At 48.0% G+C, this 23,806-nt stretch overlaps 1 protein-coding gene across 4 annotated transcripts in view; it reads right to left on the bottom strand.

Moving 5' to 3' along the window:
• RNF220 (ring finger protein 220) overlaps positions 1-23,806 on the bottom strand; it is a 213,466-nt gene that overhangs the window by 46,061 nt on the left and 143,599 nt on the right. For 2 of the 4 annotated variants that reach the window (XM_063407233.1, XM_063407234.1), the window contains 5 exons: positions 23,306-23,351; positions 13,815-13,910; positions 9,800-9,842; positions 1,879-2,000; positions 771-903 (listed from right to left, as the gene is read on the bottom strand). In XM_063407233.1, coding sequence (XP_063263303.1) covers positions 771-903; positions 1,879-2,000; positions 9,800-9,842; positions 13,815-13,910; positions 23,306-23,351 — 440 coding nt within the window. Of the gene's footprint in view, positions 1-770; positions 904-1,878; positions 2,001-9,799; positions 9,843-9,997; positions 10,173-13,814; positions 13,911-23,305; positions 23,352-23,806 lie in introns of those variants that run through there. The other 2 variants (XM_063407235.1, XM_063407232.1) reach the window with 2 other exon arrangements.

The raw sequence follows: 23,806 nt of genomic DNA on the forward strand, positions 1-23,806 counted from the left end.
GTGAGAACTCTTGTGAGTGCCTGAGGTTCATGCCAACGAACAGTTTAGTAAATCCTCCTCTTTGAGGCCAAAGGGCTGAATGTAAGAAAGGGACCAGGTTTCTAGCTAAAATTACATTCACCAATAAAGCTCACGAGAGGTCAAATTTTGCCATAACTCACTCTCTCCTTGGTAACTGATTTCGCCGTCACTGGGGAAGGAGCAAAAGAAGGAGGAAAAATAAAACGTGTTTGTCTGAGAGCCCTAAGGGCTTGCAGTGCTGGAGGTGCAGAGCAGGTTCCTGGATTCTCATTTATCAACCTTAAAAGGGATGGAGTGATAAATGCACAACTGGCCCTTTAATATTTTATGCAGGTGCTAAAGCGACTTAGCTGTCACCTCCAATACATCACCAGAGGCTGATACACCAGCTTTCGTCACTCCAGGCTGGGAATTTTTACAATTTCATTTCTATTTCCCTCTCTTCACATATTTCCACGTATTTCTTACTATGTGTGAGCTATAAAACGTTATTTTCCGTGTATGATCTACCGATTCCCTCTTCAGCCACATTCCTTGAGAAATAACCCCGTGCTTTGTTCAAGATTTGCGCAGATTTTGACTCTCATCATTCAAGAGGGACAAAAAACTGAAATCACTTTACATTCTGGCAAAGGCTGATGATTCTGCCTTTTGTGGAAGGGAAATCCCCATGTCCCTCCCTTTAAAGATAGGTAATGATCAACTTCCATGGCAGAATCCTTCACAAGTGCCCCCAAACACTGGCGCACCTCGAAATCCTCCCTCCAGGAGAGTCGTAGCCCGTATCCTCTTCTGTCCACACCACTCGTACTCCTCAAAGCGGTTGCCATTCTCGTTCTCAATGTCCACAGAGTCATCCTCAGTCATGCATGAGCCTTCTCTCTGCATGGGGTAAAGCAGGGGAAGTGTTGAGATGCACGAAATGGCTCTTTGGGGTTCATAACTCATGGTGGGATGGGGAAGAAAAGCTGGACTGCTCCAAGGACAGCTAAGTATAGAGCATAGAGCAGCCTCTATTCCCATCCCTGTTCCTACTAACCTAAACTACAAGTAAATAGGTACTGGTAGAACTTGACAACGTAAGACCAAAACAAGTTGCAAGTTTCATAATTTTTACTCAAGGAAATTTAAGGTCTGGTCCCTACAAAACTACTGGTGTTCGTTTCAACATGCATTCCCCTGCCCTGCATGCAAAATTCCTCTATCATGGAAGAACATGATACCACAGATTCCTTTGACCCCTAGCAGAAGTGGTCATAGTTTTGGAGCATACTGAACAAAATACACCTCTCTTTATACTATGAACCTCTTGAGGCAACGAGTCCTCTATTGAAGGTTTTTCCTGAGAAACACAAACAAAAAGCCCTATGACAAAACTCTCTCCCTCCCCCAGGGTTTGCTTCTCCTTCCTTGCTGTCTTTGGGATGAACAGCAAGAGAAGGAGTCTGCTTAAATGCACTTCCCTGGAGTAAGATGGTCATGCAACCTTTACAAATCCCAGTCTGCTACAAAAGAACCCAACAATTCTAATATTGTAAAAGGCACAGTTTAGAACAAACTGTTCTTCCTGTGCTACATAGGATGCCTGAAGTCCTACAAAAGGTTCATAAACTTCAATCTTTAAAATCTACAAATTAGATTTCTGTAACAGCAGAAGGGTACATGAAGTAAAAAACAGAACAGAAAAATCCAGAAGAATCCATCTTCCCAAAGAAGTGACAACAGATCTTAGGGAGACAGTTAGCATTGCCTGCAAGCTCAGCAATGTTAGTTTTTGCCCCACATTAGGTCAACTGCAGACAAGAGCTGGGAGTAGGGAGAAGGGAATGGCAGCTGGTGATCCTGCTGCGCCTCTACCTTTGCAAGGCATTGTTCCACATGCCTACTCATCTCCTCCTCGGATCCTGACAGAGGTCGGCTGCAGAGGGGACATACCTGCCCTTCGTCTTGCTTCCTCCGTTTCATTTTTCCAATCCGAGCTGCATGGAGAAACCAGGGAAAGAAAACAAATGACAAAGGAAGACATGTCAAGTTTGTAGATCTTAGTCTTTATTTGCTCAGCTCCAAATAATAAACCCTTGGTAGAAATGGTAAGATTTCACACCAGAAAATCCCACTGTAACTCCCTATTCTGACCTCTATAAACAGTAGAGACTGTTACCTGGCCCTTTTCAGAGGAAATCTGTAACCTGTAGCTGAGCACTCTGATTCTACAGAGGCTGCTATTCATGATTTAACAACTAAGAGAAGGAGTATCTGCTGCACATCCCATGGTAAGTTATTAGAACAGTTAAAATCTATCCCTTGGAAACCTGAAATTGTTTTCAAAGTTGAGTAATCAAGCCACTGAACTCTGTTTTGGATTTTGCCTTCTGAGGCTCTTCCACTAACACATACTATTCCCTCTAAAGAACTTCCTTAGAATGTAGAAGCATGATGTAGCACCTGATATCCTTGGACAAGGTATTTAACAATCACTTCCAGGACCACAGAGCCTCCTGTACACCCTGAGAAACTCTCTCAGACCACCACAAACAAGTCAGAGAACCATCTTGGTAGCAGGTAGTATTTATGGAAAGATACTTGGTAGAAAAAACACAGGACCCATGCTAGATAGCTTCTGTCTCTATTATTTTTATTTCATGAAAACAAACGGCTACACTGCCTTCTTGAGAGCACGCTCTAGGAAACAAACGTTAGGAATCATGATGATTAGAAAAAGCAGCCAAGGTAGCCTGTTGCTTAATCCAATAGCTGGTTAATTTGAGCCATCGTTTAATGTGATCAAAACATCTGGAACCAAATCATTTGCATTAAAAAGAACTTCTGTCTTTTATTATGATGGCTTTAGGCAGGTATTACTGAATAACTCAATCACTGGCTGCAGGAAAGTCACTGTTTAATTAATAAGGAAGGTCAAAATTCTGAATGAGAGACAAGAAAAAGCCCAAGGAAAGCCCATGTGATAATGAGAGATGACACCACCAAAAAGCTGCGTTAGCCAGAAATTGTTACTGACATTGTGAGCACTGCAGCATGCTCTGAAAGCCTTCATGCCTGAACACTGTGGGATCAAGAGCTCCCTGCAGCCAACGAGTCAGAAAGCTTCTGGAATGCCAGGATGAGAAGGACCAGTGTACAGGAAAGTTTCTGTCAATTGTTTTCTAAAGTGCATCAGCTGAGAGCACACACATCAAGTGAATGATGAAGTTTCAGCTGAACACATCAGCACAGACCAGAAAGGCCTCCTTCAAAGACTTTCTCGTTGGCTTCCCTGGACTCAGGACTCTCTAGGTTAGGATATACTTTCCCACAATCTGGAACTAGGAGTCTTCATCACCCCCTATACTTGCTCACACTCCAGCATTAAGCTTCAAATTATTCCCTGGGCACTGTTTTTCCTCATTGAAATATATATGTTTGAAAACTCCCTGAAAAATACATTTCCACTCCTCACATCCTGGAAAGGATTCTGTAAATGTGACATTCCTAGAGTAAGCAACTTGAGACCAAAACAAGGATGCTTTTGATATCTGTCACTTTGAACGACACAGACTCTCAACACACAGAGCTTTCATCGTTTGTCTAAATTTTATTTGGCGAAGCTCCACAACCCTCTCTTGTGCTGGGTACACCACACTGACAGCTCCACAACCCTCTCTTTCAGGCAGAGTTAAGCCACATTCTTTCTGGCTTGTACTTTAGTGCCCAAGAGATTTCTGAAGACCTAGTTTAGTGCATACCCATATCCCTCAGCATTGCTCTTTCATGTAAGTTTAGGACACTCTTTCCTTGCCTCACTAGCTCTGTAGAGAAAGCAAAAAATATGGAAGGAGGCTAGAATCAGACACGACTTGAGCATTCCTCAGCAAACACCCATCTGGAGAGAACTATGGAAACAGAGCCTTCTCGATCCTGATTGCAGACACAAATTTCTCTCACCTCATCATGTTTTTAACAGGGAAATGCAGGGAAGGAGCAGTGTAATTATTCTGGTAGGACTCCCCATGGCCAAACAATTCAGTTAGAGCAGTATGTCTGGTGAATTTACTAGTATTTTTAGGGGCTTTTTACTGCCATCCTCCAGTCCATGCACTGTAGCAGTGACAAATGGAAGACAACATATTTTGAGTCTTCTACTGAAAAATTCTTGGGACCATTTTGCCAGAAAAAGCACCTGATCTGCTACTGAAATGTTAGTGCAGAGCTGGGAAGAGAGTCTCACTCTGCTCCAGCTCTACACGAGATCCAGCAGCCAGCCCCCATCTTGGCTCATTTAGCCCTTTGAGTTGCAGTGCCACAAATGAAAAAAGCCACTGGAGGAAAGAGGTGTTGAAAACAAATTCCCCCTGCCATTTTCATTCTCTGGTCATTAGCAGCGGCAGCGTGGTGCCCGCGGAGGCCGAGGGTGCCCCCGGTGACAGGAGGAACGGGAAGGGAGCAGCCTGGGAAGCACATCGGAGCGGCGCTGTCCCTGCCCGACACACGCAGCCCGGCCATCGCTTCCAATCAGCGCCGCACGGACCGAGCGGCCCCAAAGGCAGGGGCTGATTGTGGCGCTGTCCCGAAGGGGAGCAGCTCAAAAGAACACGCCAGTGAGACCACAGGATTGTTAATTAGTGTTGATAGATGCGATCATTTCTAATTAGCTCACTAATCCTTCTCCCCCTCGCTCCTGTCGCAGGAGCATGGAGAGAGGGAAAAAAAAGAAAAAGTCATTCCCTCCCGTAATTCAGGAAGACAAAAATGCAGCCAGTTGAGGACTGCACGTATAAAGAGGACAGAACTCAGGGAAGGAGGTTTTTGCACAAGCCTGACCTATTCTTACCTCTGGCTGTGATGCCTTGAGAGGCTACCTAGAACAAAGGCTAGACAGCGTTAAAGGAATAAAGTAGTATTTATTAAAAAGGCCTTCAAAGGACATACCTTGGGCAGTACAAGAGCCCGGTCATGGCTACACCCAAGATGGACGACAGCTCATATGTTTTTATACTTTTCTAAGTTTTGGTCCACTTGCATATTGGGGTTAATTGTCCAATTACAGCTTCAGGTTATGAAGTCCCATCCTCCCAGATTGGTCTCCTCAATTTGCTGTTGTTTATACTTTTTGGGCCTGAAGCTGCAACAGTGTCCTTGGTTCTCAGGCTGGAAAAGGATTGTTTTGTCTAACTACCCTGTGAAGAGAACTTGCTAACACTTTATATTAATGCAGTAAAGAATCTGGAAAATATGAAAGCTAAAACTGATGGCATCAGCTGAACAAAGATTCCATAGTTATTATTCCAACCTTCTGCCAGGAGGTGAGGAGTTCACTAATTTTTATTAGCATTAATAATTATTATTAGGCTATCAGAGGGCTTCCAGCACCTCTGAGGCCTCACTTTTAAAGATGTACATTACCCTACACATGGCTCCTGCTGCAAGTGCATGTTCTCCTTCAGATTACATGAAACCATCAGTCACCCTGGAGTTTAAGTCACCACAGCAGACGAATGAGAAAGTAGCACATGGAAGTGACCAAGAACTGGGATCCTCTGCAAGGGCAGGGAGTCTCACTTATGGTCTCTGAATTTAACCTAGGAGCCGTGCTGGCTACAGGAATTGCTCTTCCCTTCACTGATATGTAGTTCTCTAATATGGGACTATGCAAGGTGAGGCTGCTTGTACTAACAAAGGAGCTAAACTGCACCTGACAAAGCCTCTGCTGCTGAGGGCACACTGGTCCCTGCCTTCCCACAGGTGCACAGACACTGAGCCAACCCACCACTGCTGCCTTATTGGCAGGAGAGACTGAGGATCTTTCCTAACAATGGGCTCTCCTCATCGAGGCTGAGCCTTATTAATGCCTAAAGATCATGTTACTCTCTAGTCCAGCCAAACTTCCTGTGAGAAAAGCTAATGGATTTTAGTTTTCACTGGTACTCCCCTCCCCAAGCAAAAATTCACCTTCAGGACTGGGCACTAATTACCTCAGAAGTGCTCTTACACAGCATCTAGCAGTGGACATTGCACCAACCTCTCCTGCAGCATCAAAGGACATGATTAAGTTACTAGCAATACCTCTTATGGTTCCCTCCACCAGTTTGAGTGGTCCCCTGAGTCCTATGCAGACATCATTAGCAGCTCCTGCAATGGCAGGCCAATCAAATTAAGTGGAAACATTTTTGTCTGCTTTCCAGTGGAAATCATCCAGCTTTATTCCTCCCCCACCCATCAGCTACAAAAGCACAGGACATGGTGCTGGCTCAACAAACTGCATGGTCTGTTTGGAGAGACAGGCTTAGGGCAACCACCAAACCTGGATTCACCTTCTCAGAGAGGTGCAAATAGAGCTTTGTAAGGACCTACTTCACAACCCATTGAGAACTCAAACTTTGGAAATATCCCTATATTTGAGTCAAAGATGTTCAAGCACAGGAGCTAGCACCTGCTCTCTGCAAATCTACTAGAAGAGTCCTGAGGAGTGATTACACCTACTTTTGCTGGATCTATCACAAAAAGCTTTTGTGAATGATCAAATTCAGCCAGAGCATCTGATGCAAGGGAACAAGGGCAGTAGTAGCAGAGCACAAAAAGCCACCTCAAGAATAAGCGAAAGCAAGAAAACTGATAGTCAAGAAGGAATCTGTTTCAGACCATAAGTACACTTTGCTGCTCATCTCCCAAAAAAGAACACTAAGGGCCAGATTCACAAAAGGATCTCGATGCAGCTTTTACATCTGCATAGCCAAAGTTCCACACAGATGATTTTTCAGCAACCTTCAGCCTGACACTATTCTCTGAGGTTGGCACCTGCTTAACCTGCTGAACTCATGTTCTGATACACTAAGCCAAACTTTGTGCGTCTAATTTTGAATTACTACCTCACCTGCTCTGCACTGTTAAACTCCACGACCATCAATTTACAGGGTGGCTTAAAATCTCCAGTTTGGCAACACTGCAAATAAGGTAAATGAAACAAATGCTTCCTTTGTCACTCAGGCTCATCAAGAATCAGCACCTCATACTCCTGGGTTCACAAGGACACAACCTCTGGAAAGTGAGTTTAGCACAGGTGAGAAATGCAGGATTAACTCACTGAGGCTGACAGGGAAGTTGTGATACAAACACTCAACCAAGAGCCTAACAGACAGAACATTAATCTCCTGCTCCTGAGCTTGAAAATGCTTGAAATGCATTTGCCTTACTTACAGCTCTATTTAAGTCACAGGTTTGAATTGCAGAATTAAAATTCTGGCCAGTCAGGTATGTGTGAACCATGTTACTATCACAACCTAATCATGTGGCAGCCAGGCCAACAGCAGCTCACAGAAGACATTTCCCTCTTTACCGTCTCTTCCCTTAGTTCCTTTTGAATATTTCAAAATGAACACAACAGGATGGAGAACATCAAGGTCCAAACAAGACTGAGTCACAAACAGCCTGGGCAGCCAAGATTTGGGTCAAGGACAATATGGAAGAAGAGCAAACACTGTGAGTCCTTTTTATGGGAGGAGTTTCCTGAAGTGCTTCTAGAACTCAGCTCATAAAAGCTTGACAGAAATACCAAGATAAACTGGTTATGACAATATTGAAAAGTACACATAAAATATAATAAAAACAAATGAAATAGGTTTTTTTTTTGACAGACTGCATTTGCTATATCTTAAGTTACTGCAGTGTGTCAATGAGAGCATGAAAAAAAGAGCCAGCTGTCTCTGGACAAGTCCTACACAACTTCTATTTATATAAAATAATCAGGACTAGGAAACTAAAGTTGTATGATTGATTAGAAGCTCATTAAAATATGAGATGTAAAGCTTACAAATACTGCAGTTATTTCACTGCAAACTAATGTGGAGGAAGAAACTGGAAAGCAGGCAGTGCTCAGAAGTAAAAATGTAAAGAAACATGCAGAGAAAGGAGCAGTACAACCCACCCAACCATTTGTCTGCATGCAGGCTGGACTGGACACCACTACAGGTATGTTCTGTAGTGTCTGTTCAGCAGTAACCAACCACAAAAAGGTCAGAAGGAACCAGTTCTCATCTAATCTGACATTCCTTGAGACCCAAAGCACTTCACCTGAATTTCTGCATCTAGCTCTCTGACATCTGGACCCTCTCTATCTCAGGTTGAAGGAGAGAACACACAGGAAACTCCAGCATTATTAGAGCAGGATATATGTTCTTTCACGTGGAACATGTACCACAAAAGGTGCATACAAAAAGAGCAAAACGTCCAGCAAAAACAAGGCAAATACTGTACAAAACTACCTGCCTCCCTTTAGATGAGCACAGGTTCACAAAAACTTCCAACAAGAGAAGACAAGAACAGTTCCCAAAAGAAGATCACAGTCTAGATGCAGCCCCGCTTTGGGACAGAGACAAAAGCACGAAGCACTCCTGAGCCAGTTCAGCACAGCACGCTCTCACTAAGAGCTTCAGCTCATCCTGAAGAACTCCACAACACCAAGAATTTCACAAGTCTGGCTCAGACTTGTAAAAAATATTTCAAATAAGGAGACTGTACATTGTTGGCCTGAAAAAAGGTGGAAGGAGAGAGCTTAGCCTCAGTCATCCAACTATGATAAAGGAACAGTTTGACATCCTTGACTCCAGAGACCTTGGTCACATAAAACAAGTCACCACAGAGCAGCACCTTGGTGTATCTGAGCCATCTGAAGTCTCTGTGTCTGTTTGCCAGCACTGGCAGCTCTCTGCACTCATCCTGGAGTGTAGAGTGAGCACCTGCCAGCAGTTACCTGTAAGTGGTGCAAGGTAACTCATTTCTTTGTTCTATGACTCAACAGACTTTCTGGAGTTCACAGTTTTTTGGCCCTCTGGGTTGATATTTAAAAATCCCGAGGCTAGCTCTGAATTAGTGTCTGTCTACCTTATCAAAGATCTGGATCAGTAGCTTCTATTTGCTTAAGACTACACTTAAACATGGAGGGCTTCAAATTCAAGCAAACTGTTTTGCTATCAGCACACTGTAAACCCTTTTGCTATTTTGTTCAAGTAGATCTTCTTCTAAATAAACTCCAAAAGCACAACATCAGAGGTGTTATCGTGAACTAACACATCAGGAAGCTCGAGATTAATAAGCCTCCTATTAGCCTGAACACCCAAATTCTGACTAAATGTTACACACTAAAGAAGCTACAAGCAGTACAAAACCGGAGGACAGAACATTGTTACTGTGTACATGGTAAGTTCTGACCTCCGAACTCTGAGAAAAGTTTCAACCTCTTCAGCTCTAATTAAAAAAACTTCCCTTTCAGCTTTTCTTTCCAAATTCAAAGCAGAGAGATGGGCTTCCTCTCTCTGAAATAAAGTGATTTCTGCTTTGGTTTCTTTAGTGGCCGCTGTCCACTAGAAATAGTTATTTACTTGTCAGAAGCACCCACAGATACAAGAAAAAAGTACCGCCCCAGCACCTGTGGGTTTGAGAGAAAAAAAAAACCCAAACAAAACAAACCATGACGTCAGATGACGCTCAGGCTTCTTAAAAGTTTACTGCAAGATTCAGCCATGTGAGCTGTGAAGGCTCAGCAGCCGGGCCGCACACAGAAACACGGGATCAGGGCCTGTTCTACACCGGCGGTGGGAGCCGCTTCCCCGGGGAGCGGGGGGTGAGGCCTCCCCCGGATGCCCCCTGCGCCCCCCGCCCGCCGAGGCCCCGACGGAGCTGGTGGCGGCTCCCGGCCCGCGGTGTGGGGGGCGTGGGGATTTCGCACAACTCGGCCCAACTCAGGAAACTTCTCCGAAGGGGCAGGCGCGATGGGGGCCGCACTCACCGTTCAGCCGGGTCTGCCGGTTCGCTCGCACCCGCAGGAAGGTCTGCAGAGGGGAGACAAGAGCGGAGAAGCGTCAGGACGCGGATGTAAACAACTCGCCCCCCGCCCGTACGCAAGGCCCGCACCGGTCCACCCGCTCCCCGCGCATCCCCGGGACAACGCACAGTCCGCGGGCCGCCCCCCCACCGCAGCACGCACCTCTTCCCGGCCCCCGCCGCCGGGCCCCCTCTTTCCGCTCTGCATAGCCGCGGGCGCCGCGGGCGGGCGGCGGGCGGCGGGCCCGGGATGCGGGTGGATGCGGCGCGGCCCGGCGGGCGCCGCCGATCAGCCCCCGGCGGCCGCCGCCATGTTGGCCCCGGTCATGTGACCCGCGGCGCGCGGGTGAGAGTTCACTAGGCAGTTCCCATGGCAACCGACAGGGGGCGGCAGCGCCCGGCGAGCCCGGCCAATCAGAGCCCCGGGACGGCTGGACCCGGGGGGATCTGGCCAATCAGAAATCAGGGGTTACTGGGACCCTGCGTAGCTGACCAATCAAAAATCAGGTATTATTGGGCCCCTGGGCTGCCGGACCAATCGGAATCAGGACCCACTAGAACACCAGGGGCCATGCTCAATCAGACCCCAAAGGCAGGTTGCTGCCCAGGGGCAGTTGACCTATCAAAGCCTGGGAGCAACTGGGAAACAGATTTCCTTGTCCAATAGTGATTGAGCACCCTTTAGGCCCAATGTCACTGGCCAATCAGAGCCTTGGCCTCAAAAACAACTCAAAGGTAGTGACCAATCAGACATGAAAGTGAAATCAAACGTCCTCTGCCCAATCAGGAACCGGGGGCCCATGGGTTCTTGGCCAATCAGGATCCAGGGATAATAAGACCCAAAGGCAGGTCGCCAATGGGGCCTTCTGTGGTCCCTGCCGTGGAGCCCCTAGGGCGTCCCTGGCTGGGGAAGCCGAGCCCCGGGAAGCAGAGCCCCGTCCTTCCTGCCTGCTGACGCCATCTGCATCTGCTGGGGCCAGGCTGAGCATCCCTCAGCTCCAGGGCTCTGACACCTGCCTGCGCTACCCACAAATGGCCCCTGCCACGGGGGCACATCAGCTACAGGCGGTGCCTGCGCTTTCCAGGCACTCCTCCCTCTTTTCCTTTCCACATTTCAGCAAACCTGGGTGGTCAGAGCTGTCTCATGGATCTCTCTCCCGTAGCTGCTGCACAGTTGTGGTGGAGGTTGGGCCCAGCAGACTGCCCTGAGGTTGGGACAGAGCTGAAGGCTACAAACTGGGCAGCAGAGGCTACTATACACACAAATCCCATCTCTTCCCCTCCCTGCAGATTCCTCAGACTTTGTTTCCTGGAATCAAACCTACATTTTGGGTCTCCTCTCAGGCACCTGACAATCTGTCACTTCTTCTTCAGATGGAAAACAAAAACCACCCCAAGATATGTTTTGCTGCCCCAGATGATGATGGGCTGATGGACAGTTCAGGTGCTGCCTGGTGAGTTTTGCACAGTCTGTCCTATTATCCCAGCTGTGCCTGCCTGCTGAACATGCAGCTGGATTTTTATACATATTCTTACAAAATCAAAGCTGCTGATTGTTGGCTTTACCCTTTTAATGAATTGAGCTGTCTTTTGGGAGATACGCTTACCTGAGCTCGGGGCGGGGGGGGGGAGGTGAGCCTTCTCTGGATGAAGATTTTAGGTTTTGGTTACACTACACTTGCTATTTTCATTCACAAATATTCTGTGGGCTCTCTCCAAGCCTGAAATTGCAGTACGATGTATCACTTGTAACTTGCTGTTGATTTCTCCACTGGGTATTCAGGGTTTTATCTAAATGTAACTAAAATGGCTCTGTTTTTACTCAAAGCTCCATCTGACAGAACACGCTGTAAGAGGAGCAGCCCCTACTGACCAAATCCATTGGCTGCCACTACCTCTGTCTGATCAGTCCCCATGTACCAAACTCCAGCAACCAGGCTTGGCACAGGGGAGGCAGGAGGACGCCTCCTCCCCACATCCAGGAGCCCCCTCTCAGCATGGGGGGCAATGCAAGGAGCCCAAGTGCTGTGCAAGCCCCTGTTTCTGTAGCACTCCATAAATCTCCTTCATAAGTATCCCCTTTGTGTATAAGCACAAAGACTAAGAAAACTGAGCCATAGGAATTCTGAAAACCCAAACACCAATAACTCACTTCTATTATGTTACTAATGCACTGTATAATCATGATTAGATCACAACACAAGGGACAGTCCAGCACACCTCTGCATATGGAAAGTTAAATTTTGCAGCCCTTAAAATCACCACCATGAGAGTCTCCTGCTCTGCTTCCTGGGCTTTTTCCCTTGGTAAACCAGGCAGAATGAATTCTCGTTCATATTGTGGCTTTATTAAGAATACACTGAGGCTTTACACACCCTTGGCACCCACTCTGAGGTCCCTTTACACTGCCAGTGCAGCATAACGCAGCCAGCACAAGCCTAAATGAAAATCAGGCCCCAGAGGTGTTTTTTCCCTGCAGTGCAGACTTACAACTCCCATTACACATTTGCATTAAGGGCTGCAACCCTCCATAAAATATGCTCACAAACTTAAAGCACATTAGAGAGTAGCTGGACTCAGCACATAGAGGGGCTTCTGCTAAGAATATTTGTCTTTGAGAATGACATAATAAAAATGTACAGGAACAGAGGGCTGCAAGGGGCCACCAGTCTCACAGAGACTGATGTCTGGCAGCGTGGGAAGGGAGGGGGATTCTCCAACAAAGGGGGCTATGGCAAATTCTCTTCCATGCCCTTTTGAAATGAACATAATTTATTTATTAGCCTTAATAAACAGGCAGGAAAGAGAGCAGGATTACCTGAAACAGGCATTTCTGTATCTTCTGCATGGCTTTGCTTCTCTTACTTTGCACCAGCTTTCATTGTTCATGGGATAGTGAAGTGGCTGTGATGTGACACCAAGTTATAACTCAGAGCCACATGGGAATATGATCCACAACTTTTAATATAACCAATAAATAGGACAGAGGATGGAATAATGTGCAACAAATGTACAAATCTGCTACTAGCAGGACCCATCTTCAGGGACACATAACTGGGTCTGCTCAATAAGAGCCTCAGCACTGGTCATCAGCCTCTCTCTGCAGGTTCAAACACAGACCTGGCATGTGAGAAGTGGCTGATGCAGGAAGGTATGAGTGCCTGCCTGACCCTGGGCACAGGGTATGGCTGCAGATCACCACAGAATAGAGGGTGATGGGTGTTTGCCATGCTGGTACAGCCTCAGCCCACCCAGCCTGTCCACACAGCAGGTGGATGCACACTTGGGTCTGTGCTGATGACCAACATTAATTTATCTGCTGCCTTTCAGAGCCTGCTTGAAGCCAGTGGCTGAGTACAGGCTTGCAGCCAAACAGTTTGGATGTGTGTTGAGTTGGAGTCAAATGTGCCAGCCTGCCCCAGAAATACAGACAGACTTACAACCAGCCAAGCTGTACTTGTGTTGCTGCCCTTTTCTTCATTTCTTGCTCCATCTCCCTCAAGTTTTACTCATTGAATCACCCAAGTGAAGACCTGCTGCTCCTCTGGGAAGAGAGTGTTTTATAAAACAGGCTGGCATGGCTGTGGATTGTCCAAACTCATTTCTGTCTTGGACAGGAGTCAGGAGTAAAAAATGTCACTTCTCTGAAAGTTTCTCAGTGGGCACAGGGTGGGTAATGACAAACACAGCCATGGAAATGAGACCAAAATCATGAATACAGAACAAGAGAAACTTCTACAATGATTTTAAAACATTTTAAATACCATTTTTAAATTTTAAAGAGCTGGGAGAACTTTGCAGACAAAAGCCCACCTTCACAGTCCTGTGAGGGGCCAGGTGTTCATGTCCCCATGATGTCAGCAGGAGAACTAGAACAGGGATTGCATAGCCAACAGCAAGGCTGTCACACAGAGAGAGCTGTGGGCACTGGGGTGTGCTGGCTCCCTGCCTGAGACCACCAGCAGCATCTACCTGCTTACCTGGTATCTGTCTGAGTGATGAATGTCATCTGAGGAGTGGGGTGATGCTGTCGGAGAATCTCCTTCCCGCTTGATTGAGGCCGACAACAAAATTGACTGCAAGAGAAAGGAGAAATTCATGTTGTGAGCATTGTTGAGCTCTCTGCCTGTCTCTAAGCGGTACTCAAAGCCATGGAGAGCATCTGCTGAGCTGTGGGACTGTGCTGGGATGGAATGCTGGGCTGTGGGACTGGCTCTTTCCAAGGGACTGTGCCCCATGAGGGGACCAGGCTGCTGGGTCTAGCAAAGTACAAATGAATCATGCAATAATGGGACAGTCATTTTTACCCCAGGTCTGGTGGCTGGGGCAGAATCAGGCCCTGCTGGAAATGACATGTGAGGACCACACCAGAAATTCTCATGATAAGGCACAGGAGTGCTGAGGTGGAGCAGTGCTTACATGTCCTCATCCGCCCTTTTTAAGTGCCACTAAATCTCTCAATAGCTTTGTAAACTGCACTAAAGCTCTCAGCACCTTTGCAGAGCAACTACCTCTTCCTTCAGTAATGATGCTATTTATTTTAATAAGTAGCACAGAAAAAAAAAAGACCTTTTAGAAGGTTAAAAAGCTCAGTGATATTTGAGACCTAAGAGATCACTGATAAACTTCAAGTCCATAGTAGTTAAGTCTAAATTCTACACACATTGAACTCTAACAGGAAAATTAGTATGGGAGTTTGACAGCATCTAAAGAAATGTACACTGAGTTGCAATTGAACTTTATGATTAGAGTACTTTGAGGGAAAAATGCAATTTAAAATTCTAATTTAAATTATAAATTAGCTAAACCAGGCTAAATATAGCCCACTACATTGTGAAAAAATGTACACTGGAAATGCAGTTCTGCAGATGTTTGTTTCTGAGAATCAGCTGGCAAGATTTGACAATAAATGACTGCTTGGAGATGTGTGTGTTTGTGAAGGGAAGTGTAGATATCATCTGAATTGGACAGGTCAAGTGTGATGACAACATTATTAAAAAGCATAATACCTTGGAGAAAGGCAAGTATTCCAGAAATATTTGCCTCTGGGCTGAAATGAAACATGAAAAAATGTGCATTTTTTTACAAAGATATGAGAAAGTGGAAAAATGACTCAGCATACAAATCGGTTCAGTCAGCAGCAAGCAATCCCCCAGGCTTGGACAGCTCTCCCTGAGAACAGCACAGCAGTGCAGCCAGCACGGGCAGGGAGAGAAGGCTTGGGGTGGTGGTGGAGGAGGGCAGTTCGAGTTCAGCCCCATGGGTATGAGCTGCCAGCCCTGCCATGAGGACAAGAGGCACATCCCTGTGTGCAGTGCACATCTCTCTCTGCCATAAAGCACAGCTCTACTGGCTGCAGGGAGATGTGATGTCCTGAAAGGGGTCACAGAGGAGTTGCCTGCTGGGGTGCTCAGTTATCTCCTTGGACAAAACCACTTCTGCTGGCTGAGGGCTGTGCTGACCACATCTTGGGGCTGGCTTGCTCCTTCAGCCCAACAGGGATGCCAGGCACTGGGAAGGCCAGTGGGAGCCCATGGGGCTGGGGGCACCCATCAAGGGCTGCCTCAAGAGCCCAGCCTCCACTTTCCAGGGGACAGATGCGCAGAGCAGGGAGGCTCTCTGGCTTCATGTGTTGGCTAAACCAACTGCTAATGGGATTTGGTGAACAGCTCATTTGTTTCTGGAAAACCTCTCTGCAGAATTTCTGCAGAGTGCAGACCTCAAGCTCCTGGTGTTGTTTAGTTTCTTTATTTTCTAAATAGAGAGTGAGGACTGTTTTTGAATAAGCAGGATTGCACATCCTAAAAAACACAAGGATGAGGCTCAAAGCCTTCAGCTGTGACTCAGAATAACAGCCCTGATTGCAGCGGTGTTAATGCCCTAATAAGCCAAGCATCTTGGAGCTGGGACGGTTAAATCTGTTTTGTCTTGCAATGTATTCTAGAAAAGAGGAAAAAATACCCATCTCCCCATTCCTCGATGACAGACAGACAAACTCTGCCCTCCTCCCACTCCCCCACCAGCTTCTGGTAGCTCTAATCCAATATTATTATGTGAAAAATGGTTGGGCTAGCTATGGAGACAGTAAATTAAACGTTATGTATTAGTTTTTAGCGTGTGGTCCCGGGAAGAATGCTGGCCCCATTTATTCCACAAACCTCCTGAGCACCATGGCAATGACCTCTGGAAAAACGCAGGGCTAAACTAATCCCAAAGATGTCAATCTCGAGGCCTCTTCTACATACACTTGCAGTTTAGATTAATAAACTGTCTATTTTTAAATTGTGTGCAAGCACTTCAATTCTAAATACCTTGCCGGCATGTTAAACACAGCGTTAGAGATGCCAAGTCACACTTCCCCTTCACTCTCAGGAAACTTGACTTCATTTGTTTTTCTCATTTCCCTGTGCTGTGCCACACTTTGCCTCTTGGGCAGCCATGGGGGTAGGTAGGGATGCAGGCTCAGAGGCTAAGGGATTAGAAAAGGCACTTGCCATCAGGGTGACTTTCAATCCTGCATTAGGCCAGCCTCTGCTGTTCCAATTTTGGCATCTTTTGCCCCAGATTGTCATGTTGAGGCTGTTTTCCAATGGCTAAGCAGTGAGGATTCCTGACCACAGCATACCAAGCCAAGGATTTGCTGTTTCCTGCACCACTCTGCTCATTCCCACACTGGTCCTGGCAAGCAGAGAAAGGGTAGCAATACAATTCCCATTCCTCTCTCAACTGCATTCTGGTAAGATGCAACGGAGGGACAAAGTTCTCTCCCTGCCCTCATACATGCTCATGCTGCATGACAGACCCAAATTGTAGCATCCCAGCCCAAAACCATGGCACAGGGTGCTCTGCGTCCAGACAAGCTTGATGTGCAGATGCTCTCCACCATGGGATCAGGTTCTTCAGCATGGTGGGAACAAGCCTTGATGCTGAGATGTCCCTTTTCCCTTGCAGGAAGGCCACCAGCCTGCTCATCCATGCTTGGGTGCCAGTACATCCCAGCTGCCCTTCAGAGTGTGTCTGAGTGAGCATATTGGGGGGAGAGGACCCTCCTCCCTCCCTGGTCTCCCCTCCATGACTCCCACCATCAAAGACAGAGCAAGGGATGTATGTGAGTGGTGATGCAGCTTCATATCTCTCCCTCCCCTTTAAATCATCTCTCCATTGGGTAGAGGCACTCTCCGTGGAGGTTATAAACCCTGAGAGGATCAGACTGAGCATTACACCTGGGGCAAGCTAAATAAAAAAAGGTCACCGGCGCTTTTTAAACATGGACAAAAAAGCAGTAAAATGTGTTTGAAAAAAAAAATCTGGCATTAAATCATGACTTTTTGCCTGCATTGCCTCATTAAAAGTGGCCTTTTGGAAGGTAAAATTATCATTGTAAGTGATAAGATCTTTAAGAAAATAATTCACGGCTTCTTCACCCTTTAATATGATAGCCGCCACCGGCTAATTTTTTTCTTAATGGCAACGAGGCCATCAATCTTGTCCAAGCCCTGCACTCCCTCCTTCCTCCTGCCCCTCCTGCCATGCTGGGCAGCCACGGCCCCGCTCCGTCATTCCTTCCTGCCCCTTGGAGCCCAGCTGTGCCGTGCCAAGGAGAAGAGATGTATCTGGATGTGTCTGGATGTGTCTGGATGTATCTGGATGTGTCTGGATGTGTCTGGATGTGTCTGGATGCACGGCTTTCCCCGCTTGTGTCCACAGATGCCGAGGGCACACAGCCTTGCTCATGCTGCCAGGCTCACCCTGGTGGCTCCCGACGCGCTCCACGGACTGTGCAATCCTGCAGAGATCAGCTGGGAATGTTTCAGCAGCTCACGGGAAACAGGAGCAACACCTGGTTCACGTGTATAAATACAGGGGCAGGTTTGGCATGAACCAAATGTGCATGCTGCAGCCTGCACGCCAGCTGCTGTGACCCCAGGCCGTGATGCCCGTTCCTGCTCCTCCCTCCTCGGGTGGAGGAGCCGTGGGCAGCGCTGAGGCAGTGTCGGCAAGGACAGCAGTGCCAACACGCCGCTGGCTCCTGACCTGCAGGCTGGCCAGGCGTGGGCCCCGGGCAGCACCAGGGGAGGGGATGGGTGTCAGGGTGCAGCCTCCAGCCCGGGGAAATGGATGGAAATTAGCGGCACCCGCTGCCCCCAGCCCCAAGCGCGGCCCCTCGCCGGCAGCCGGGGCAGGTGTCAGCGTGGGGACAGCCCAGCCGGCGGCTCTGACATTCTGCTGCCTCTCAAGGCCACTCATTTGAGAGTATTAAAGTGCTGGACTCCTGCTTTCTGAGAGCCCTGGAAAAACATAAGGAGTCTATTTTTCTTAAACAATCCATCACAGCTGCTGTCAGCAGAACAAATACCCTAACCCTGCTTTTTATGTATCTGTATGGCCTTTTTTTTTTTTTTTGGCACAAAGTGTTCCCCGCTTGATGCATTCAGCCTTAACTCTGCCACCTAAATAGGTACTTATCACTTAACATGGAGGTGATGGCTTGACATGTTTTCTGTCTCCTGCCCTCCCCTCCACGGTAGGGAAGACGTCAAAGTGTTGCTAATAGCTGTTATCACTTGGGAACTGTAACCCGAAAGCAATAAGTGATACCAGGCCTTGCTGTGATTTTCCCCCTTAACTCTGCTGGCCATTTTTTATGTTATTGCTGGAGGATCCCCGACAAAAAGATGCTACTATTAGAGCTGAGTTTCCTAGAAGCTTTTGGAGGGTCCACATTTGCTCCTGGGAAAAGTTAGAGGTAAAATTATCTAGTGGCTTTTAGCTGGCAGAGATAAAGGTAGGATGGAGCTGGGGATGAAAGGCTTAAATGTGAGACGGGTGTGAATGGTGAATAGAAATAATGGTATCAGCAGCTTCTGGCTTTCACTGAAAAATTCCAGTGGTTCACAAGCAGAATAAGCTTACAGAAATGTGAGCTACTAATTAATTTCTGTGCATGTTGCAGTGACACCTGGGATTGTAATGGAGCTCTGTATCATCTTGGAAGAGACACCAGCTACATGGTGGGAAAAGGGGCCCCTTCCAGCAGAACTGCCCATCAGCATTCTGGAGATGGAGGGGGAAGAGGTCTGGCCCAGGTCTGCCCCTCTCTGCTCCTTCTGCCAAATGCAGTGGTTTCCCCATGTCTAATGGGAGGGTACAGCTGTTTGGCTCAAGGGGAGTGAGGGACTTTGTTTGGTCATGGGGTAATTTGTTTTATGGAATAAAACCTGGCAGATATTTGGTTTTGGAGTGACTCTGGTATTCATCACCCTAAACTGCAGGAAGCACAGCCAGCTAACACTTATCCTACATAATTTCCTCTCCCTCACATATCTGTGGGCTGTTCTCATGTCCCCAGCTTGGCCATAGTTTTGCTACAATACCCAGGTTTTGATTTTTAATCTTTCCTTGTAAATCAGTTACAGAGGGAGGGAGCAGAGATACGGTGAATGACTTTGCCAACCTCCCAGTCTGTCAGTGACACAAGAGAAGGAGTTAAAACCCCAGGGCACTGACACCCGTCCCCTGTTCCTACCACCAGACATGATATGAAGAAGTTAAATGATTGTGCTAGAAATTTCATCTCAAGTGAGGCAGCTGGGAAGGGCTTAATACAGATATTCTGTCAAGGTTTAAGGCTCCAAATCTTGCTTGCTTCGAAGCTCCTTTTCCTTGGAGGGCTTTAGTGGTCAAATTTCCCACTAGATGTTGTAATTCTCTCTCAAACTGCTCGGTGAAGCTGTAAAATCACAGGGGTGGGTGGGGGAAGCAAAGAGCTCTGGCACTGTGGCTTGGTTCCCAGCTCTGCCGGAGGTCTGGGAGCAGTGTGCTGGCTGCCTGCCTGTGGGCACCCTCCCTGGAGCTGGGTGCACACCTAAACAAACCAGCTGCAGGCATCTGCTGGGTGCATGGGGTGGACTGTACTTGTGGCCACTCACATCAGTGTTTGCAGCAAGAGCACAGTCAGGACTGGAACCAGGAAAGGCAATTTGCAGCCATTTATTAGGAAGTAGCAGTGGAAAACGAATGCTGAACCCACCACAAGAGGTGGGATGCTTCATGGAACCCAGTCTCTTCCCCTTCAATGATCAGTACCAGCTCTTCCACAGGGGGTATAAATTTACCTGTTAGATGACAGGTAACTCTGCAGCTAATACTCTGAAATACAGGCAGCAGTGAGGTGCTCTTAGGTAGCAAGGAGAACTTGGGGATGCTGACTCTCCAGTTACCACCAGCTGCTCAAGAAAGAGTGCGAACAGCTGGATTTACACCTCACCAACGTGGGGTTCAACTCCAAGTGTGCTCCTCTCCTGCCTTGCAAGAAGCAGCCAAGGCAAGGAGAGAAAGGCCAGGGGAGAGCATGAAGTCTGGGAATGATACCCAAGGGAACCTCACACTGCTGACAGCTCTGTGCAGACTCCTGGGCAGCCACCAGGCCAAAGGGAGTCTGTTCTCCATAGCCTCTGTGAGACATTGCTGCTGCCTGCTCTGCCCGAGACCCAGGCTCTGGCCATGCTGAGGAGTGCTGCAGGGAAGCTCTGGTCTCACAGTGGCCTGGGGCATGGCTGGCTTGGACTGATCTTCAGAAAGGCACCTTCTGAGAGACAATCTGCTTGTCCGAGTGCCTTCTCTATACTGGTTATCACCATCTATTAGGTTTGGTCTCTAATGGCAGATGAGGGTCCTGAGTGCTGCAGATCTGTGGTGCTCAGTGCTGCCCTTTGAGCTGCCTTTGCAGAGAGGGAGCCCAGGCACCAAGCGGTGGTGCTGGCTGGAGCCCCAGCCTGCAGCCCTTGCTTGGCTGTAACTGCCTCAGTCGGCTCTGATAATAGAAGAATCTGATACAATAATCCTGCATTCATCACATCCCATGTTGAGTGATTGGATTTGCTTTGACATATTGCTGTGAAAATTGACCAAGTGCAGTGAGTGACAGCTCTTCAGGGGCAGGGGAGCAGCGAGTGAGGAACATGCATTTACATCTGGGCTTTTATTGCCCAGAGAGATGTTTGCTGGGGCAGCTGTGGGGAAAGGAGTGGGAGCAGAGCTAGGACACAGAGCATGGGAAGCATCCCCAGTCCCAGCTGCCCCCCCAGGAAGAGCCTCAGGCCAGCACAGAAGTGGCAATGGTAGTGATGCTATAGGTAAAGGTCCTAAATGAGTCCTAAAGTGGAGTTAAAGCCACTGGTGACCACGAAAGTAACTACCAGCCTGCAGTCACCCCAGTTTCCATGTCCCTGAGTGAAACCAGCATACCCTTATTTGTTTTGCCATTGGACGCTCCTGAGGGATGGGGAGATGCAGCCCCTCCTCCCATTGCTGAGCTGCTGGAGCTGCTGGCCTTTTTGTTGGCACCAGGAAAAGGACTGGCCAGGAAACATTGCAGCAGTCCCCTTCCACCAGTTCCAGAGTGGTACAGATCTTCCTGGAGGTGCCTGCCTAACCTCCGGTGATGTCTGGGTGCCTGGACATGGACTGCAAGCCCACTCTGGGGGTCTGTACCCCATCACTCTTCCTGGGACTGTATCAGAGGGACTTCACAACCTGATGGGCTATTCACACCCCTTGTTGCAAACATTCAGTGGGCACAAAGGAAAAGAGCAGCCTTCATCTCCCCACCACCCTCCTCCTCAATCCCACCTGGTTACAAAGGGGCCTTTAATAGCAATCTCAGGTGAAGGTGACAGCACTGTGCCTTCCCATGCCACACAGGACTTGTCTCCCAGCAAAAACCACACAGAAATAATGAATCCTCCTGGGCTGAGAAGCTTTCAAGCTCTCTGAGAAGGGAATGAAAGATTTCTTGATTTCACCCTCTCCCTCCCTGCTCTCCTGGCTTCTTGAAGTTAATGTTCTTAGTCCCAGACGTGACGGGCAAAGGGAAAAGATCCATGTGGTGACAGGGGACGATTGATCTCTTTTACATAGAACGACGCTCCAGTCCCAGTTTAATCCCCTCGCTCAAGGCAAATGGGATTCTTTGTCAATGGAAACTTCAAAAGCCTGGCCCTGCCTTGAGATGGACCTTCTTCTTTATCTGGTCTCTGTCAGTCACTCACTGTGTTTGCCTCCAAACAGCTAATCTGTCTTCCTAGCCATCCTTCTCCCTCACAGGAGATGTGTTTGGGACTGTTGAGTTATCTGCACGGAGTTCTGATGAAGAGGGAATGGGAAGATTGCAATCCAGATGCTTTCATTCTGCTGGTGCCCTTTCCAGCTCCTTCAAGATGTCCCAAGGCAGCCTCACACTATGTGGATTATCAGCAGTGGTGGGTTTGGGGATTCCTCTCTGCTCTGCTTGTTTTCATGGGAGAAATAGTCAGGTCTCCACTCTCCTCCTAATCTCCCTGGGACAGGGTACAGGAGCAAAGTATAGTCGGCAGGAGACAAAGTTGTGGAGCACTATGGAGTATCATTGCAATTTCTTTTCTCCCTTGAAGGGTTTGGGAAATTGTTTGGGTTATTTGGGAGTCATCCCTAACTGCCAGGAACTCAGGTCAGAGCAGTGACTCCCAGGCCTCTCCCTTGGTGGGGCAGACGAGGTGTTGATGTACTTGGCAAGACACTCAGCCCCAAGGAGAAAATCTAGAGCTGAAATGTCAATCTTTGCTTCTGACATCATATGCCAAAAAAAATCACCATAAGCTTCCAGAAAAACCAATGGGGAATGAGACTGGAATTTAATTCTAATAAAACAAGCATGAAGAAATCTCCTGTGAGAGATGCCCTGAACTTGTCTGGAAGCCAGGAACCTCCCTCACTTGGACTGTGTCATCAGAAGCGTAGGAGAACCTGAGCACTTGCCTTTGCCCACCTTGGAGAGGACAGCATAGTTTTCAAAGGCTGTGCAATGCCCTGCAATGTTCCCTGCCACCTGCTCACCTGCACAAGCTCTTGTCTTTCCCACCCCTGTGCCACATGAAGTCCAGCTGACAGCAAATCAGTTATTGATGCCCTTTGCAGTGATGCCATGATGCTCTGTGAGTTTTGTATTTCTGCATTCCAAGCGAAGGGGATGGGAGGTGGATCCTGGGGAGGGGGTTGAGGCTGAAATGGGGTTTTTTAGTGATTTGAGCTCCTCCTTGGGTGTGCTTCACTCCCTTAAGGCAGGCTCATGCTCCCCTTCCAAAGCTGGCATATGGCTCTGGCTCCAGGAACTCCCACACGTGATTTCCCAGGCTGAGCTCAGGCTGCGTGTGATCAGCTTTCATTAGCTGTCATTAGACACAATCTGGAGTCCCAGAGCCCAGCAGGTCCTTCAGCTCCACTGTTCCTCAGCTGCACAAGGAATGCAGAGCCCTGTGCAGGGACTTGGCTGCTCCAGCCCAGTGGCTGAGTGGGGACAGCAGCGGTCCCCAGAGTGTGGCCACCTTCCTGGGACACATCAAGTAGCAGGATAGGGATTAGGCTGAGAAAGTGAAGGGGTGTAAAGAGCATCCCTTGGGGGACAGAGAAAATACACTGAGGTTTGCTCACTTACCTTGGGGGTGCCTGCTGCCATGGCATCCTTCAGGATGGAGCTCTTGCTGCCAAGAGAGAAGAGAATGAGGTCGGTCACAAAACTGGCAGGCAAGGAGGGGAGTGCATTGAGAGATCTGATAAGGTCAAATAGCAAAGCACATTGTTCCTCTTCCCTGGACCAACAAGGCCCTCCTCACCCTGACTGGAGGGGCATGGGAAGGAGGGCAATGCCAACTATTTCTCCAGCTGTAGCAAAATGGTCATATGAGTGGAGGTCCCCAAACCAGTCACCTGAGTCAAACACCGACTCTTCCCCTGCCTGGGGCTTGCAAAGCTCCTCTCCCAGCACTGGGAAAAAGCAGAGAGCAAGTCTGGAGAGGCATAGGGAAGAAAGCCAGGGAGAGGGGAGCAGAGGTGGCGAGTCCTGTGAAGGGTCAGGCACAATGGAAAAAAGGGGAATAGGAAAGAGAAGGAGATTATGTCAGTGTAAGAGCAAGGGAAAAAAGATTTCCTCAGCTCC

Source organism: Prinia subflava, chromosome 10 (genome assembly GCF_021018805.1).
Source record: "Prinia subflava isolate CZ2003 ecotype Zambia chromosome 10, Cam_Psub_1.2, whole genome shotgun sequence".
Lineage (NCBI taxonomy): Eukaryota > Metazoa > Chordata > Aves > Passeriformes > Cisticolidae > Prinia > Prinia subflava.